This window comes from Rhineura floridana, chromosome 7 (genome assembly GCF_030035675.1).
Source record: "Rhineura floridana isolate rRhiFlo1 chromosome 7, rRhiFlo1.hap2, whole genome shotgun sequence".
Lineage (NCBI taxonomy): Eukaryota > Metazoa > Chordata > Lepidosauria > Squamata > Rhineuridae > Rhineura > Rhineura floridana.
Genome location: NC_084486.1, coordinates 53596106 through 53614115, shown reverse-complemented (window position 1 = coordinate 53614115; position 18010 = coordinate 53596106). Strand labels below are relative to the sequence as shown.

At 41.6% G+C, this 18010-nt stretch overlaps 1 protein-coding gene across 1 annotated transcript in view; it reads right to left on the bottom strand.

Annotated features, from left to right (window-relative positions):
- The window catches only part of STK32C (serine/threonine kinase 32C), a 317934-nt gene that overhangs the window by 7817 nt on the left and 292107 nt on the right, over positions 1–18010 (bottom strand). The window contains exons 4-8 of the mRNA XM_061634360.1: positions 15239–15412; positions 12836–12873; positions 5746–5835; positions 3162–3265; positions 2932–3048 (exon numbers count right to left, since the gene is read on the bottom strand). Coding sequence (XP_061490344.1) covers positions 2932–3048; positions 3162–3265; positions 5746–5835; positions 12836–12873; positions 15239–15412 — 523 coding nt within the window. The remainder of the gene's footprint in view (positions 1–2931; positions 3049–3161; positions 3266–5745; positions 5836–12835; positions 12874–15238; positions 15413–18010) is intronic.

Below are 18010 nucleotides of genomic sequence, written 5' to 3'. Positions count from 1 at the left end.
TCCAAGTGACACCCAATATTCTGTGGTTGCCGTACATGCCCAGTTCCCACTGGAGAGTTTTGTTTTGTTTTTGAGGGTTTGCCTAATTTTTAAAAAACTTGTTTGTCTGTACATGTGAAAATCTTGGGATTTCCCAGAGCTTGTTCCCACTAGTTTCTCAGTGGCCCAGTTTGGGCTCCAACCCTATTGGTTGGAACTCATTATCATCATGATCATCATCTCATGATCATCATCATGATGGCCTTATAGGCCCCTTCCAACTCTAATATTCTATGATTCTATTTATTAATTAAATTAAATTTCTATCCCGCCCTTCCTTTCAGAAGGAGCCCAGGGCAGCAAACAAGGGACAAAACACTAAAACATCTCAAAAACATCTTGCTTTAAAAAAATTAAAGGCATCTTAAAAAGCAATTCTAGCAGAGATGCAGGCTGGGATAATGTCTCAACTTAAAAGGCTTGTTGAAAGATGAAGGTCTTCAGGAGGCACTGAAAAGATGACAGAGATGACACCTATCTAATATTTAAGGGGAGGGAATTTCAAAGGGTAGGTGCCACAGCGCTATAGGTCCGCTTCCTATGTTGTGCAGAATGGACCTCCAGATGAGATGGCATCTGTAGGAGGCCCTCACCTGCAGAGCACAGTGATTGATTGGGCATGTAAAACCATCTTTTGATATTAGACAATATTAGAGGGAGTGATCTTTCTGACACACAATACTAGGCTTCCAAACACCCACGCTCTATCCTGAAGTTAAGCAGTTATTGCAGTTATGGCTACTGTTTTGCATACCCTAATGCTGAAGTCTGTGCACACTCAGATATTTATATAGGTTATCTCTCTCATTTCAACTGATGAACCTAATCTATTATACAGGAGCAGTTCCTCTGGTAAAATGAAATGAAATGTCTTCCAGGTAGGGGCATTCTGTGGTTGCATCAGAACTTGTTCGCATGTAAAGAGTTGCTAGATTGAAATCACTTTTTTGTTTTTACTAATACTACTTACCAGTAATATGTAACCTGAGAGTGGTTGACTGAGATATTTTAACCCCTGAAAAAACAATGGCTGGAAATGGATTCAACTCACACCAGAAAGCAAATCAGCAGCCGGAGGATCATATCTTACGTGTGTCCTTAACGTACTAGTCCCATGAACCTCAAAGATGTCTAGACTAGAGCGGCTTTTGCCAACCTGGTGCTCTCCAGATATTATCCCTGGGGCTGATGGGAGTTGTACTCCAAAATATCTGGAGGGCACCAGGTTGGCAAAGACTATCTAGAGCATGTTACTTATATTCTTCGGTATTGTAAAATATAAAATTGAGTCTGACTGAAAAATCAGCATCTGTTCTTGATCTCTAAAAGGTGCATTTTGTCACAAAATGATGGTAAAAATATTTTAGGCTGCAATCCAATACACACTTACCTATGAGCAAGTCCCATTGAACCCAATGGAGCTTACATCTGACTAGACATGAATAGGTTTGCAACCTTAGTCTCTAAAAAACTATTTGTGAATGCATTAAAGGGAGAGGGCCACTCTTATATTGAATATATGTTCTGATCAATGTAGCTCCTTCAGATTACACGACAGTCAGCCGTTAGCATCAGATGTGATCATGCAATTAGAAATCATGAGAGTGGGAAAATAATTTGAGTATTTATTTATTTATTTCTGGTTTCTGATTGTTCAGCATTTTGAGGATTTTTGAGGGCCAAACAAGCCATCTGGTGGAGACTCAGATTGAGGGATCTGGGTTTCTGTTGATAATCTAAAATGTGGTGAAGGAAGCAATTTGGAGGGGGAAACCAGCAGGAAATTGGTAATTTTTTAACCCTTTCCCCTACGCTCCCATGCCCGCATGCACTTTTTATTTCAGCTATGGGCGGCCAATACATCTCCAGAAACTCTGTCTAATCAGTTCAGGGATGGAGAAATGCAGCCTTGGGTGAAGGGAGCCAGAGAGAAGTGACAGGTGGATTGAAGATTAAGCACTCCTTCCAGTTGTGCTTTTCACCCACTGTTTTTTAGATGACTGGTAGAGATTCGGGCTTTCAGACTTGGGCCTTGCACCATTAGCATCGTACTTTTAAAGTTGGTGCTACAACTATGAGGACTAGAATCCTTTAAAAAAATGAAAACCAGGATCCTCAAGATTCTATCAAGTGTCTGTAAGCCATACCAAAGTACCTTGGAGTTGCCCTTGCTGTACTAAGAAGTGAGACTAAAAGGACATAGCATATATTAGAAATAATTCACCATTTATTATTCCAAGCACAGGATGACACCCATCTCCTTAGATGACTCACACAATCAGATGCTTGTGCAAGCATGCTGTCCTAGCAGTTCAGAAGTATCATTTGCTCACTGATCTGCCCACTGTCAAGTGAAACCAAAACTGGGCAGTAAATCCCATGACCTGGGTCATCCACACATGCATCATGTGAATAGACATTATACCATGCCAAATCATTGGTTTATCTAGTTCAGTATTATCCACATAGACCGTCAGCGGCTCTCCAGGGTTTCAGGCTTTCTCCAGACCTACCTGCAGACACCAAGGATTGAACCTGGGACCTTCAGCATGCAAGGCAGATGCTCTACCACTGAGCTACGGTCCTTCTCCCAATGGAGCAATACACACACTGGCCTTGGAAGTCTCTGGCCAAAAGGGCACCGTATATGTGGCTCCAAGCACTGTAACTTTACATTCAGTACTCAGAACTGCACACATTGCTCCCTGACATTATACTGGGAATGATGCACATGGAGTCATCTGTTTGAAAGTCAAGCAATCACACATACATGTATGCAGCAACGTGTAGGCAACTCAGTGTGTGAGCACATACAGTATCTCTGGATATAGGCCCTTGTTTGCATTGTGCTGATAGATAATTGCAGTCTCTACTGGAGAGATAATTATTTACCTTTCTTAATAATGCCACCATGTCTTTTGACCATGTTGTGGCATACTGGACGCTCACAGTGCTGAACAATTGAACTAAAGATTCCACTGGGCTATTGGAGTGGATGTCATAAGGCCTCTAGGGAAAAAAAGAAGTAAGATATTGAAAGACTGGAAAATCTGTTCTGCTTATTCAGAACATGAAGCACTGAAATAATGCCAAAGTATCTTTAAAAATAAAGAGCAGGGCACCCATCCACGGAGGAGCTCATACGCCATCACTCCCAGTGACCACCAGTCAACTTCAAAGGAGTAACCTGTTCCACCATTCACAAAGGAATGAAAGATCTCTGGAGCTGAAAAGAAAAAGAAGGGAAAACCTTTTTAATGTCTCCATCATTTTTGACCTCTATCAGTAGCAGCTGATGGGGCAGAGCAGGATGGGGTGCAGAGCTTGGAAAAGTTACTTTTTTGAACTACAACTCCCATCAGTGCAATCCAGTGGCCATGCTGGCTGGGGCTGATGGGAGTTGTAGTTCAAAAAAGTAACTTTTCCAAGCTCTGATGGGGTGGCATTGCTCAGCAGGCTCAATGTGCTCATGTTGACCTTAAAAACCCTAAATGGCTTGGGATCTAGGGATCTAAGGACTGCTTTCTTACATATGTGTCTTCTCACATGCTCCAGTTATCATTGGAAATTTGAGATCCCTTGATTCTATGACAAGGAGTAACTGCCTCTCTGTGGTGGCACCCAATGGTCTGTTTCACACATCACAGAAAGCCAAATGATGGCTTACTGGGACCATATGAATGTGTGGGCTGCTGAAGAGGAGCTTGCAGCTGCTTTGCTCCTCCCCAGTATTTTTTACTCTTGTACCATGCTGAGCTAATCCAAGGTTTGGTTTAGTGTGTCCTCGGAACCCAGACTTGCAGTTAAGCTTTCTCCACACTAACCATGACCTGTAGCCAAAAACAAATCTGAACTGCAAGTCCAGGTTTGGACAACATACTGACCCAAGCTTTTGCATAGTTACTGCAGTGAACTAAGAGATCAGGAGAGAAGCAAAGAAGCTGCAAGCTCTTCTCCTGGAGCCCACATGTCTGTATGGTCCCAGTAAACCATAGTTTGGCTTACAGTGATGTTCGAACCAGCTCACGCTGTGGAATGGTCTGCCCTGAGATTCAGGAAACCCCAGTGCTTTTCTGTTCCAGGAGCTGCTTTAGACTTGGCTATTTAAGGAAGTATTTGGCTCAGCCCTCTTCTTTTTTTATTCCCTTTAGTTACAGGGCTGTTTTAATTGTATTTTAAGGAATTTTTTGTTGATGTTTTTGGATTTGGTATGTTGTTATTGGTTTTTGCTGGTTGTTTTTAGGAATGTTGGCTGCTGCAGGTATTGTAAACTGTGCATGTTATTTATACTGTTATAGGATTGTTGGGGTGGGTTTAGATGATATCTGTGAGACCGTTTCTAGCTTATAGTTGTGTGCCTGTAAGAGATACAGTCTGCAATGAGGAGACCTGCTAAACGGGACAAACCAGTTTCCTTTGTCAAGATAATACAGTGGCCAAGCTCTCTGTAAACTGATGAGCCTGTTAAATGCCCCCATTAACAAGTGTAAGAATCGGCTAGGAAAGCAATGCGGGCCATTAAGAACTCTTTCAGGAGAGAGGCCTCCCCCACAAAAAGGAAGTAGTTTCTGTGTGCCTGGTGTAGTGGTTAAGGTATTGGACTGCAACCTGGGAGACCAGGGTTCGAATCCCCACATGGCCATGAAGCTCACTGGGTGACCTTGAGCTAGTCACTGCCTCTCAGCCTTATGAAAACCCTATTCATAGGGTTGCCATAAGTCAGAATCGACTTGAGGGCAGTACATTTACATTATAGAGTTTTAGTCTGAGGAAAGGCTGGGAACAAAACAGACAGAGAGGCTTGCTTGCTGTCTGTGTCTGAAAGGACCCGAAAGCTATGGGCCTTGGGGAGCAAGATCTGATAAATCCCTCCATATTACGTTCAGGCTGTATATATGTGTAAATAAAAACCATACATCCTATAAGATACCACAGTCTCCGCTGACTTTCTTTCCAAGGAAACCAACCCTGGATAACTGCTGGCAGCCCTGGACAGCTCGCAGACTGGGGTGTATGCAACAATGCTGTAAGATTACATGAATCCAATTTTTGTTTGGGAAAAGGTTCTTATAAGTTCTTACAACAAATAAACAATAAATTATGCAGCAAGGACATCATATCGCATTCTGTACACATGTGGCTGTTCAAGTCACAGAGTAATGCATGATTTGATCCCCAGTATTGCATTATCTACAATAAGCATACTTATTTTAAGATGCAGATGGCCTACAAGACTGCACTTTGCCTAGGGGCTATTAATTTGGGGTCCTTGGAGAAGAATGTGACTGTCTGAAGAGAGGCGAATGCTGCACATGTCAACCATCAATTCTAGCCCTCTTAAAGCTTCAGGTAGCATTGCAGGGGAATTAGCTTTGGACTGATAAGACCTGCTTTGCTGTGCAGACCTGCATTAGTTTCCTTCGCTGGGTGCATTTGGAGTGATGTGGTTTTATGCTAAAAGTAACAAATCAGCAACCATGCTGTTTTCGTGTGATTGAGTTTTGCACCTGGCATGTCTTGAGTTTATATATCATTAATAAAAGATCTCAAAGTGGTCAGTTCAAACTAGTGGAGCTGCAAGCTGGCCATGGGAAAATTTCAAAGGAAATCCTAACATGTTATGTGGGAAGACGTTGATAAAATTGCCTTTTATGAAATGTTTGCATGCAAATGCCATTATTTAACAAACAGAAAGTTTTTACTTACCCATATATGGTTTAGTTCCAGCTAGAGCAGTTGCTCTTTCACCATCTCGGATGATTGTTGCAATATTAAAATCAGTTAGGTGTGCATGGCCTTAAAAGGAAGAAAACCAATACAGATTTTTAGAATGGAAAGAATGTAGGCCCATAGTGCTCAAGTTATTCTGAAATAAACTACTTAAGAGGATAGCATTGAGGCTCAGACGCTTTAGGAGTCTGGGTAATAATAAAATCTGACCGTTATGGATAACATGAGTGATAGGGTAGGCATATGTTCTACTTTACAGAGGACAGTGCTCAATTTTGATGCAGTGTTAGAGGACAGACCTCTGTTTGACGGCTGTCCAGTTCAAGTCTGGTTTAAAGACAAAGAAGTATAAAAAAGGAAGGTGCCTGTCAACAGTTAGCAGCACGTGGACAGCAAACTGAGCGGCCAGGCACACTGGTCACAGTCTTCCCTACTATGGTGAGATGTATTATATTTCTATTTAAATTGTAAAAATTATTTATAAATGTTCATCTATAGGTATATATTATGTTATGCAAATTTGATGCAAATTGCTGTCCTTTTTGGGGGGTGATACAAATCCTCTTTTTTGGCAATGCATAACTGGCCACTCTAATAAGTAGCATCATCAAATTCTCATTGGATTAAACAAAGTATGGAGTGATCTAATTTTTCATGGCTTTTAAAGGTTAAAAGATACAGCATGTACAATGTAGTTATCAGAAATATCCCATTTATTTGTGCCTGTAGTTGTACCATCCCCAAACATTTTCTGTAGCTGCCAAACACAGAGTTCTAGCTCTCATTAAGATAAATAAATCAGACCTAGGAGTATTATGTTGACTGTTTAGTATTACAGTATTATTGAATCTAGTGTCTGCTGTAAAATTCAGCATGCTGAAAAGCTGTTTTCATTTTAAAATGTTTCTGCTTCTTGTGGATTCAGAAAAAAGTGTGAACACATATTCATGCTTTTGGTAAATTACACCATTGGAGGAAGATTGAACAGATTTTCAAGTGGTTTGGAATGGGCCTACTCTGACTTCTATTCCTAAGGACCACTTGTACACAATCTTCCCAATGTTCTCTATTTCCGTTTGCCCAGTACCTGTAAATCTGGGTCTCAGAAGCAGAACAGAACTTTAATCCAACACAGTGTTGCTTAAGTACATTGATTTTATTTGGTTTAAGTGACCTACATCTGTGCCAGACTGTGGACTATATTATGCAAATATAAGCAGATATATACAAATATCCTTCACATGCATTGTGCACACTGATCAGAACATTCAAATTTTCTTAGCATAGGTTTGCAGATGACTGAAATAAATTAGGACTTCAGAATATTATTAATTAATTAATTAAATTTACATCCCGCCCTTCCTGCCAGTAGGAGCCCAGAGTGACAAACAAAAACACTAAAAACACTCTTAACACATCATAAAAACAGACATTAAAATATATTAAAACAAAACATCTTTAAAAATATCTTGTTTAAAAAGCTTTAAAAAGTCTTAAAAAGCAATTCCAACACAGACACAGACTAGATAAGGTCTCTACTTAAAAGGCTAGCTAAAAGACTAAGGTCTTCAGTAGGTACTGAAAAAACAATGGAGATGGCCCCTGTCTAATATTTAAGGGGAGGGAATTCCAAAGGGTAGATGCCACTACACTAAAGGTCTGCTTCCTATACTGTGTGGAACGGACCTCCTGATAAGATGATATCTGCATGAGGCCTTCACCTGCAGAGTGTAGTGAGTGACTGGGTATATATGGTGAAATATACTCTTTCAGGTATCCTGGTCCCAAGCTGTATAGGGCTTTAGAACATTGACTTATCCCAGTAGCTAATGGGCACCAAGTGCAATTCTTTCAGCTGTGGGATGACATGTTGGCAATACCCTGCCCCAGTGAGCAGACGTGCCGCCGCATTTTGAACTAGCTGCAGCTTCCAAATCAACCCCAAGGGCAGCCCCACATAAAGTGCGCTACAGTAATCCAACCTGGAGGTTACCAGTGCCAGGGCAACAGTGGTCAGGCTATCCCAGTCCAAAAATGGCCGCAGCTGTCTTAGCAGCCGAAGCTGGTAAAAGGCACTCCTAGCTGCTGAGGTCACCTGGGCCTCTAGCAACAAAGATGGATCCAAGAGCATCCCCAGACTACAAACCTGCTCTTTCAGAGGGAGTACGACCCCATCCAAAGCAGGCAACTGACCAATTATCTGAACTTGGGAACCACCAACCCACAGTGTCTCTGTCTTGCTAGGATTCAGACTCAGTTTACTGGCCCTCATCCATCCCACCACCAAGTCCAGGAAGTGGTCCAGGGCTTGCATGGCTTCTTCTGATTCAGATGTTATAGAGAAATAGAGCTGGGTATTATCAGTGTACTACTGACACCTTGCCCCAAATCTCCTGATGACCCCTCCCAAGAGCTTCATATAGACGTTAAACAGCATGGGGAACAAGATGGTACCCTGTGGCACCCTAGAGCACAACTGCCAGGGGGCCGAAAGACAACCACCCAATTCTACTCTCTGAAAACGACCCTGGAGATAGGATCAGAAACACAGCAGAATAAAGATCTATACAATGATTCCTTGATTTGGAAGGATTTTTCATATCTCCTGAATTCTAACCTGTACACTGATAAATTTTTAAAAAAACCCCCACTCAATCAAGACTTTTTTCTAGTTTGCCTAAAATAAATCCAGATTTATAAGTATCACAGGAAAAAATAATGCAACAAACCTTATGTTGCATTATTTTTCCTGGTGATATATGAGAATCCAAAATTGTGAAGCACTGTGAACTAATCATGGTAATCCTAATAAAGGTGTTGTTATTCTGATCTTTTGCATTTTGTTACACTGGGCCAAGATGAAAAGTTGGATTCTGATCAACTTATTACATGTAATTTCTAAGAGCTGCGCTCCTAGGTCAGCATGCTCTGTAACAGGAATCTCTTTCATTTTTCCCTTCTTTCCTTGTTTGACTAGCAAAAGGACATGCTATTCCCAGGATATGAGTGGTGCATTATCTCCTCCCTAGAATGCAAGAAAAGAGCCCTACAATAAAAAAGGCTCGTTTGAACCTCTTCTCTGTTGATCAATGAATGCATAAACTATGACACTTAAAACTTTACAACATATTAAAACAAAACATCTTTAAAAATATATTAAAACAAAACATCTTAAAAACATCTTTAAAAACAACTTAAAAAAAAATCTTAAAAAGCAATTCCAGCACAGACTCAGACTGGGATAAGGTCTCTACTTAAAAGGCTTGTTGAAAGAGAAACGTCTTCAACAGGCACCAAAAAGATAACAGAGATGGTGCCTGTCTAATATTTAAGGGGAGGGAATACATGCAGGACAAAAGCCTTTCAAGCAATCTGTGGTCAGAGTAGGCTACAGCTTCACCATCTCTTTCTTGGCTTGTGAAAAGCTATTTGATAAGCTGTTTGAAGGATTCATGTGGAAATATGCTGTTGTCTGAACTGTAAAAGAGCTGAAGACACCAGGGGACACATCTGGCAGTTGACTGCAAACCATTAGAATCACACATTGCAAGAATTCGTTCAAGTGCTATCAAATCAAAAGCTCACGCTGAAATGATGAAATCTTCCACCCTCTCTGCTGGATTCTTGAAGGAATTTTCTTACAGAGAGAGTATGATTCAAACTAAATATGATGGAGCCAGATTTGTGCCTTTAAATATGGGTTTGCTTGAGTCATGTAAAAGCAGGATGTAAGAACGACGTTTAAAACATCCAAGGGTAGGAGATGTTAAACCCTCCTCCCCAGTGTCTACATATTCTAAATAAATAAATAAAATAAAATAAATAAATAAATAAATAAATATATTCCTTTGGTGCATTAAATTTCACACAGAGACACAGATAAATCATTGGGAGAGGCCTGCTTTAAAAGACACATATCTGCCATCATCACATGTACTTTGAGCTCAACGTTCTTCCCGTACTCTGCATAGCTCAGTGGCAAAGCATGTTTTTTGTGTGCAAGTGACCCCAGGTTCAAACCCTGGTGTCTCCAGGTAGGATGGAAAATACCTGTACCTGAAACCCTGGACAGCCACTGCCAGTCAGTGTTGACAATACTGGGCTAAATGGACCAATGGTCTGACTTGGCATAAGGCAGCTTCCTGTGTTGTAAAAAGACCAGCAAGGTTTTGATGTATGAGCAGCCTCCAGTGTTCTTTGAACTATTAACTTGGACCAACTCTGATCTTGACTATTCCTTTTCTATAAGAAGCTGATTTCAAGCTATATAGCTGTGTAGGCAGCTGATGTCAAACTAAAGTATAATTAGGTGAACTATTTAATGCTGTGGCCAATTCATCTGCTCTCTCACAAAGGACTGGAAAGAAATCCTGCACAAGCTACAGCAGATCAAGAACAACTTTGAGAACTTGCCTAAGAGACCATTAATTTTAATCCCAAGATATCCACTCAAAATAAACCTCTTTTTTGAGGCCATTTCCTCTTCTGTAGGTACATGTGGATCACCAGCATTTGTGAATTATGAATCAGGGATATATTATAAAATCTCTTGTTTATATTTTATTTCCTCTGTCTATTCATTTTTGCACATCCTGCAGCCAGTGCTGGCTTCAGGTTTTGGGGTCAGCTCAGTAGATCAGTGAAACTGAAGAGACAAGGGAGAGGGTCCGTTCCAGGGTGGCACCGTGACTCTGGAACTATTTGCCAGATGTCCTCCAGAAAGCTAATACACACCAGTCAATTAGAAGGGCCTTGAAGACCTATTTGTTCCACGTGACCTATACATGTGTTATATCTCTCTATCTAAAAGGTTTATTGACCGTCACACAAAATGATTTCCAAAGCAATTTACAAAACTGTGCATGAATAAGCCATAATGCAATTTAAAAACCAAATTAAGAACAGACATTATTACATTTTAAACAGTACAAAATATTATGAAAAGTAGCATGAACTAACATGGACCATACCTAAAGCCCAGACACAGACTAGTCATTAAAACCAGCAATTAAAGAGACAGGTCTTTAATGCCTGCTTAAAAGTGTCCAGGGAAGAGCCTGCTTAATGTCATGTGGAACTAACTTCCTTAGCTCTGGGGCTACCATAGAAAAGCCTCTACTCCGTGTGCCCTTCAACTGTGTTCTGCCACTCTTTGTAATGGACAAATCTGGGGAAACTGTGTTTTATATTTTGAGCTGGGTGGGTGTTTTAATATTACTGGTTCATTTAGCGTTGGGGAGTTTTGTAGAAAATCATATTGTATTTTTAAAAATAAATATATTTTTGTAAGTGTCACGCTACCTCTGAATGCTTCTGCGCAGGGGAGGTGAGCTCTGTCACCCCCTGGGGTGATGGTAGGAAGGAGAGGTGAGCTCTGGAGCCCCTGGGGTGGTGGTGGGGAAAGAGGAGAGGAGGTCTGGCGCCCCCTGGGGTGGTAGTGGGGAAAAGGGAGGGGAGCTCTGGTGATGCTTGGGGAAATGGGGGAAGAGTTACATCGAACTGTGGGGGGAAGGGAGGCTCTAGTGACAGTAGGCAGGGTTGACAAGTGAGGTGAGTAGAGGCAGAGCCCCTAGTAAGAAATATTTTTTGAACTTTTTTAACTTTATGATGTTTTAAAGTGTTTTTAACGCTTTGTTTGCCACCCTGGGCTCCTGCTGGGAGGAAGGGTGGGATACAAATTAAATAATAAATAATAATAAATAAACTGCTGATGTTGTATCTTTGAGTTACTATCATGTCAGCTGCTTTGAGAGAGTTTTATTTAGAAAGGCAGCCCACACATGTTTTAAATTAAGGTAATAAGCTCCTCCTCTATTTCTGGCCCAAATCCCCATCACCATCCAGGTAGCAGGTAGGAACAGCTGCTCCTTCCCTTTGTTCTTCTTGCTCTCTCATTCTCTGCTTCTGGATTGGAGGGAGAGGACAGGTGAGCAGGCAGCTATTTTGAATAGAAGCAGCAGCTGGTGCAAACATGGGGAGGAGAGTCTGGCATTTGGTTCCCTCCTAGGGCATAAGCCTTGGCAGGTGCCTCACAATGCCAACACTTGGCACTTTCCTTAAGATCAGAGCGCTGCAGATAAACCTTCAACCCCCATAAGTATTGACACTTCATGCTTTGCTGTAAGCTAGAGTTAACAATGCCCGTTATGTGCCGGGGCTGAAAGCCTCAAAAACTCTTCCATGTTGCTGCTGAGGAAGCATTTAAACATGCATCCCAAACCTTACATCTAGGGAGGTGGGGAGATTGCATGTGATGATGGATGTTGCAGCTTTCAGTAACTCCTGCTCAAAGGCTGTGTTGCATTCATAGGAGCTTTGATATAAACGGATGAGCACCAATTAATGCTAAAGTGAAAGCGGAAGCCTCTGCTCCTATGGAGCTCCACATGTGTATCATAGGAAGCTGCCTTCTCATGGTTTAGGCCACTCAGCATAGAATTTTGGTAACTACATTGATTGGCAATGGGTCTCCAAAGTTTCAGGCCTTTCCCCAGCAGTACATGGAGATGCCAGGGATTGAACTGGGGTCTCCTGCATACAAACCACGTGATCTACCACTGAGCCACAACCCAGTCATGCAGAACTGTGCAATCTTCCTTTCTTCCTGGCTTACCTATCAGAAATTTAAGCACAACCAGACACTTTATTCTTGCCTCTGCCTACCCAAGCTGGTACATAGATGCCAAAACTTAAGAAAAAATGTGTAAATATGTCACCTTGTAAAAGGTATCTATACTAGCAAATGGGTACTGTAAAGCTTCAGCTTTAATTGCCTTTGCATAAAGCTGCACTTATCAAAAAGCTTTCCGGAATGAGTAATAGCAGCTACCAGTCAATGTCAATTAACTCTAATTCTTCATTGAAACAAGTCTTGACGGCTGATATATGGACTTAGTTCACTTTCGAATCCTATAACCTTGTGAGCATCAGTCACAACCACAAAAACTAGAGTATAAAACTGGAACACATAAATGAATGCAGAATACACAGAGCACTAAGGGGGTGGGGTGGGGTGGAGAGAAAACCATAAAGACACAGAAGCAGTAGAAGTAATTAGCACCCGTACCTTGTTCATCAAGGAGAATGTTGTCTGGTTTCACGTCTCTAGAAAGCAAAAAAACCCACAATCCTTTATGTACAACTTGGGAAAGGCAAATGCAAAAAAGCCCCCAGGAGGCCATTAAATAGTGAAGTGGTTTTGTGTTGTTTTTTTGAGATGACAGAAATATCACCCAGTTCCATTAAACAATAGTGTGAAACTCACATAAGAAATGTCATTTGAAAGAAAAACGTACTTGACAAACACAAGCATGTTATGGTCTGAAGACAGCCTCTAGCCAGTTTGTTTTCTCAGGGTCTAAGTAGAGAAGGTAATGGAGATTCACAATGGGATCTCTCATCTCTCTAAATTTTATAATATAGCACAGGAGTGTGCAGCCTCAGGGCTGGATGTGGCCCTCGATCTAATTTCATATGGGTGGCAAGGTGGGGTAAACAGGAAGAGGGGATGGCAGAGAGAAAGAAAAGAAGGTGCCCCACCCACTTTAGGATCTGATCCCTGACATGATATTCCCAAGGAAATGTGACCCTTAACAGAGAAAAGGTCCCTTGCCCCTGATACAGCAGCTGTGGCAGGCATGTGTGTGAGAGAGATTCAGACTGGACTGCCATGCTAGGGGATGCGATGTTTAACCCTTTCCTCTGGTGCTGTTTTCCCAATTATAATCATTTTCCACTCCCTGAAGCTGTTACTTGTTCCCATATATTATGATAAACGTATGTGTACATAGACTGAGCCAGTGTGGTGTAGTGATTAGAGGTTCCTGATTAAAACTCAGGAAGACCCATGTCCAAATCCCCAATCATCTATGAAGCTCACTTGGGCCAATCATTGTCTTGTAGCCTAACCTACCTCACAAAATTGTAAGGATAAAATGGTGAGGTGGGAACGGACAGACAGGACATGTACACTATCTAAGAAGGGGTGGGATACAAATATAAACAATAACAACAGTGTAATCCTAAGCATGTTTACTCAGAAGTCAGTGCTACTGTCCAATAGGACATATTCCTATGTAAATTGCCCTAGGATTGCAGGTTAATACGCACAGCCATTTTAAAGGAGGAAGGGGATTTTCATTGGGAAAATGATGCTGAGCAAAAGGCTCCTTCTACTTCCATGGCCCCAATCCAAATAAAGGACCCCGTTTAAGGAGATGGGAGATCTGATCACAAAACTTCATTGGCTTGCTGAGTTACCACCTTATAATTTAAAAGAATTGTTTTGCTGATGTGTTTGCTGTTCTGGGCTCCTTTGGGAGGAAGGGCGAGATGTAAATTTGACACATTCAGTTAATCAATCAATCAAACACAGAAGCACATTTGAATTCAAAGTGTTGGAGCATCTCTAAATGTTTACCAATAAAAAACAATTAGAGAAAATATTTTCTTATGAGCTGATCTAGCAGCCACAGTGATCCCACTAATAACCATACTCAAAGAAGCATATGACATATGCACACTCAAGAGTGAGGTATAGGATCATTAATAAACAGAAGGGGCCTCGAGCAGTTCCAAAGCTCTGCATAACTGAGAAACAGTAGGTGCACAGGGGATAACACAGCCATTAGACTGGAGCTGTGGCAACCTGGAAGGAAAATTCACCTCGTGGTGACTTTCCCTATCATAGAATTCTAGCAGTGGAGCATAGGGCTTTACTGACTAATACCTGCATCAGTGCAAATTCAGCTTCACAGCTGAGATTCCATGTAGCTGAAACTAGGACTGAGCACCCAGTCTGGACAAATCCCAGATCTCTGACCAAACCAGGGCGATTAAAACCTTAATGAAGCATGTGGTAGCGCAGCAAGGAAAGGGGGAAAGAAGGAGGCAAGGGATGCAGGTGGATCAGGCTCAGATCAAATGAGGCTGGGCACAAAGTGATCTGACCCAAATTGGGGCGTAATCAGCATAATCCCATACCGAATCAAGGATGCCTTATGCACCTTAGGGTTGTGCTAGAATTACATCCAATTCAGATTTGGTACCAAATTTTCCATTAATTTACTTATTCGCAGATTGGATTTTTATGTAGTGATTTTCTGTTGCTATTTTTGGAAACAATTTTAAAAAAATCCATCTCTAAAATATTGATGTTAATATTGATATATGTTTCCTTCAATTTATTGATATTTCCTTTAAAAATATTGATATTAAGGTCAATATTTTTTCCAAGGGAAAAAATGGATTGGTAAAAGTAGTGGCTTGTGGACAAAGAACGAACTCGAATCGATACCAGTCTGTTTGGTCAACAGAATGCTTTCGAACCAGCACCAGCTGACAGATCCCATCCCTAGTGAACCCTTAGCTGAAACCAGCTCAAAAGCTCACTCTAATGAGCCTGATTCTGGTTTGATTTGTATAACTGTGCCAGTTCCCAACAGCTGAGAGTAACAGATTGTGGTGTTACCTGTGTATAATGTGCTGACTGCGCAAATAATCTAAAGCTGATGCCATCTCACAGATATAGAGTTTCACCGTTTCCTCGGTGAACTGCACATTTTGCTGGAGATGATAACGTAGGTCACCACCCAGGAGTAAATCCACTACCATAAACATGTCTTCTTCATCCTGAAATGAGTACCTGTAGAAAATTAGCAAATGTGAGTTGAGTAAACTGTGGGGTACCATTCAGATTTCACAGATGGTACTACCAAATGAAAGCTTGTTTCCTCATTTCACTTATCCACGCACCAGCAAAGTAATAACAATAAGTAGGAACCTTCAATATTTATATATCTAAATATAATCCTGGATTTTCTCCCAGTCCCTTTTGCCCATTGCCATTCTATATTTATTCCAGATAAATCCATTTTGGCAATATTATTTTGTTTTGCAAGGCTTATTATACGAGCAGCCCCGTTTCATATCTTGCAAGAAGCAGCTGTCCCAGTTAATTTTACCTTGTTCATATAATCCCCACTTCTATATCTGGCACAGTCACGTGGCTTCTGTAATATGATCGTTCCACACTCGTGTTTTCCAGGCATAATCAATAATGTACCAGAATATGAAGCAGGCTGTCTCATTTCATTATTAAATGAAAACCAGTGCCATCAGTGTGAATGATTCACTGGCAAACTTGCATTAGCTGGAGATGCTGCCATCTAGCCTCTTTATGATACAGGGGTCTAAGGGAGTCATGGGCCTGAGATGTTCTTCCTACCTGACAATGTAGAGCTGTAAGTGGTTAAAAGGGGGAACTCAGTGGGACACAGAACCACCTCAGAATATTAGAGCATTTTGATGATGATGTAATTGGCTAGAAAACAAGGGTTAAAAACCAGACACCCCAGGGTGGGGTGGAGCCACTATGCTAGTTCCCTGGCAGGTGGGTCATTGTTGCTTACTGGGAGGGGTGAGGTGGCAGGGAGGTTAGTCAGTCCAGTGCTCCTCCTGGTGCATTTGCACTGCACTGACCTCCCTGCTGCCTTGACCCTCCCCCTTTCCCTCCCAATCAGCAACAGCAGCCCATTTGCCAGGAAGCAAACACAGTGGCAGGGCTCCATCTGGCAAGCCGCTTTTGTTACAAACACCAACTTTGTCTTCCTCTCCCAAAGTGCATAGAGTGCCTACACTATGAGAACGTTTTTTTCCCGAAGACCATAAGAGCCTGCCTGCTGGATCAGGCCAAAGGCCCATCTAGTCCAGCATCCTCTTCTCACAGTGACCAACCAGATGCCCAAAAAGCCAAAAGCATGGAAAGCAGAACATTAGGATGAACAGCACTCTTCCCACTTGTAGTCCCCACCAACTGTCATTCAGAGGCATATAACCTCTTATACTGAAGGTGGATAGATAGATAGAAGATAGATGATAGATTGCTGAGAGTTGTTAGGAGATCCCTATTCCCCTCACAGAGCTACAATTCTCAGAGGTCTCTGGGAAGAGGAACCACTTTGGCAATTGTAGCTCTGTGAGTAGTCTCCTCTCAGCACCTTTCATAAACTATACTTCCCAGAATTCTTTGGGGGAAGCTATTACTGTTTAAAGTGGAATAACAGTCGAACAGCTTAATGAAAACCAGGAGAAAGGCCTTAGCCAGCGGCGTCACTAGCTGGGTGCGGGGAGTGTGGACCGCACCAGGGTGACACCATGAGAGGGGGGTGCCACCCAGAGTAGGGTTGCCATATTGCCCGATTCGCCGGGTTTTACCCAGATTATTTGCATGCCACCCGGCTCCCATTTAGCCCCTTAGCTGGCCCGGATTCTCAGCTTTCATTTTTTAAAAAAATTAAGTTTCTAGGTGGTCCGGTTCTCGAGATATACATAAAAATGTCAGCCCCCCCGTTAAAACTTTTTTTAAACTACTGTATAGCACTTCGTAGCTTTAACCCCACCCGTTCAGGATTGCAGCCAATCAGTGAAGTGTTTGGCTGACCTGTGGCAGTGTCTAGTAAACCTCATTGCAAGGCCAGAAAATGGTGGTTTCCCCCCCTGTTTATCTGAAAATCTCATAAATTGAGTAAGTATATACATTTCAATATTTTCCCCTCTTGTGTGTAGGAGTCAGATCCTGGGCAGTGTTTTGAAAACCTTCCCAATACTTGCTTTTGTGAGGGTAAAAGCATTGCTAATCCCATATGTCCAGAGTAAATCCCATTGAATTCAATAGGATTTACTTTTGAGTAGACATGGTTATGAATGTGCTGAAAATCAATGGGACTTTGGAGTGAATGTAAAAAAGAATTGTGTTTGTGCTCTCTTTCTGTCCCCCCCCTCCAGTCCTATTTTAAAACAAGTAGGCAGGGCTTACTTAGGTATTACAGTTTTTATTTTGTAAGAAACTAATACTGATTTTTTTAAAACTAATACTGATTTTTCTGCAATGACCAACTGGTTTGACAGTTGCCATCAGTGTGAATGATTATATGGGCTGTATGTATTTATACATCTGCAGTGTGTGTGTGTGTGTGTGTGTGTGTGTGTGTGTACTCTTTCCAACAACCCTGTGAGGTAGGGTTGGAAACCAAGGCAGCTCACAACAAGAAATAAAGCCATTTAAAATCCAATAACCATAAAAACAAGTATAAACAGTTGCAAAACAGCGTAAAGTGGCATGATTCAGAATTTTGGGTTGTGTGAATCAAGTTGCTTATCACTTGAGGTTGCAGTTCTGTCCCTGTTTGAGTAAGTTCCACGGAATACACTGGGACTTGCTTCTGAATAAATAAAGCTAAGA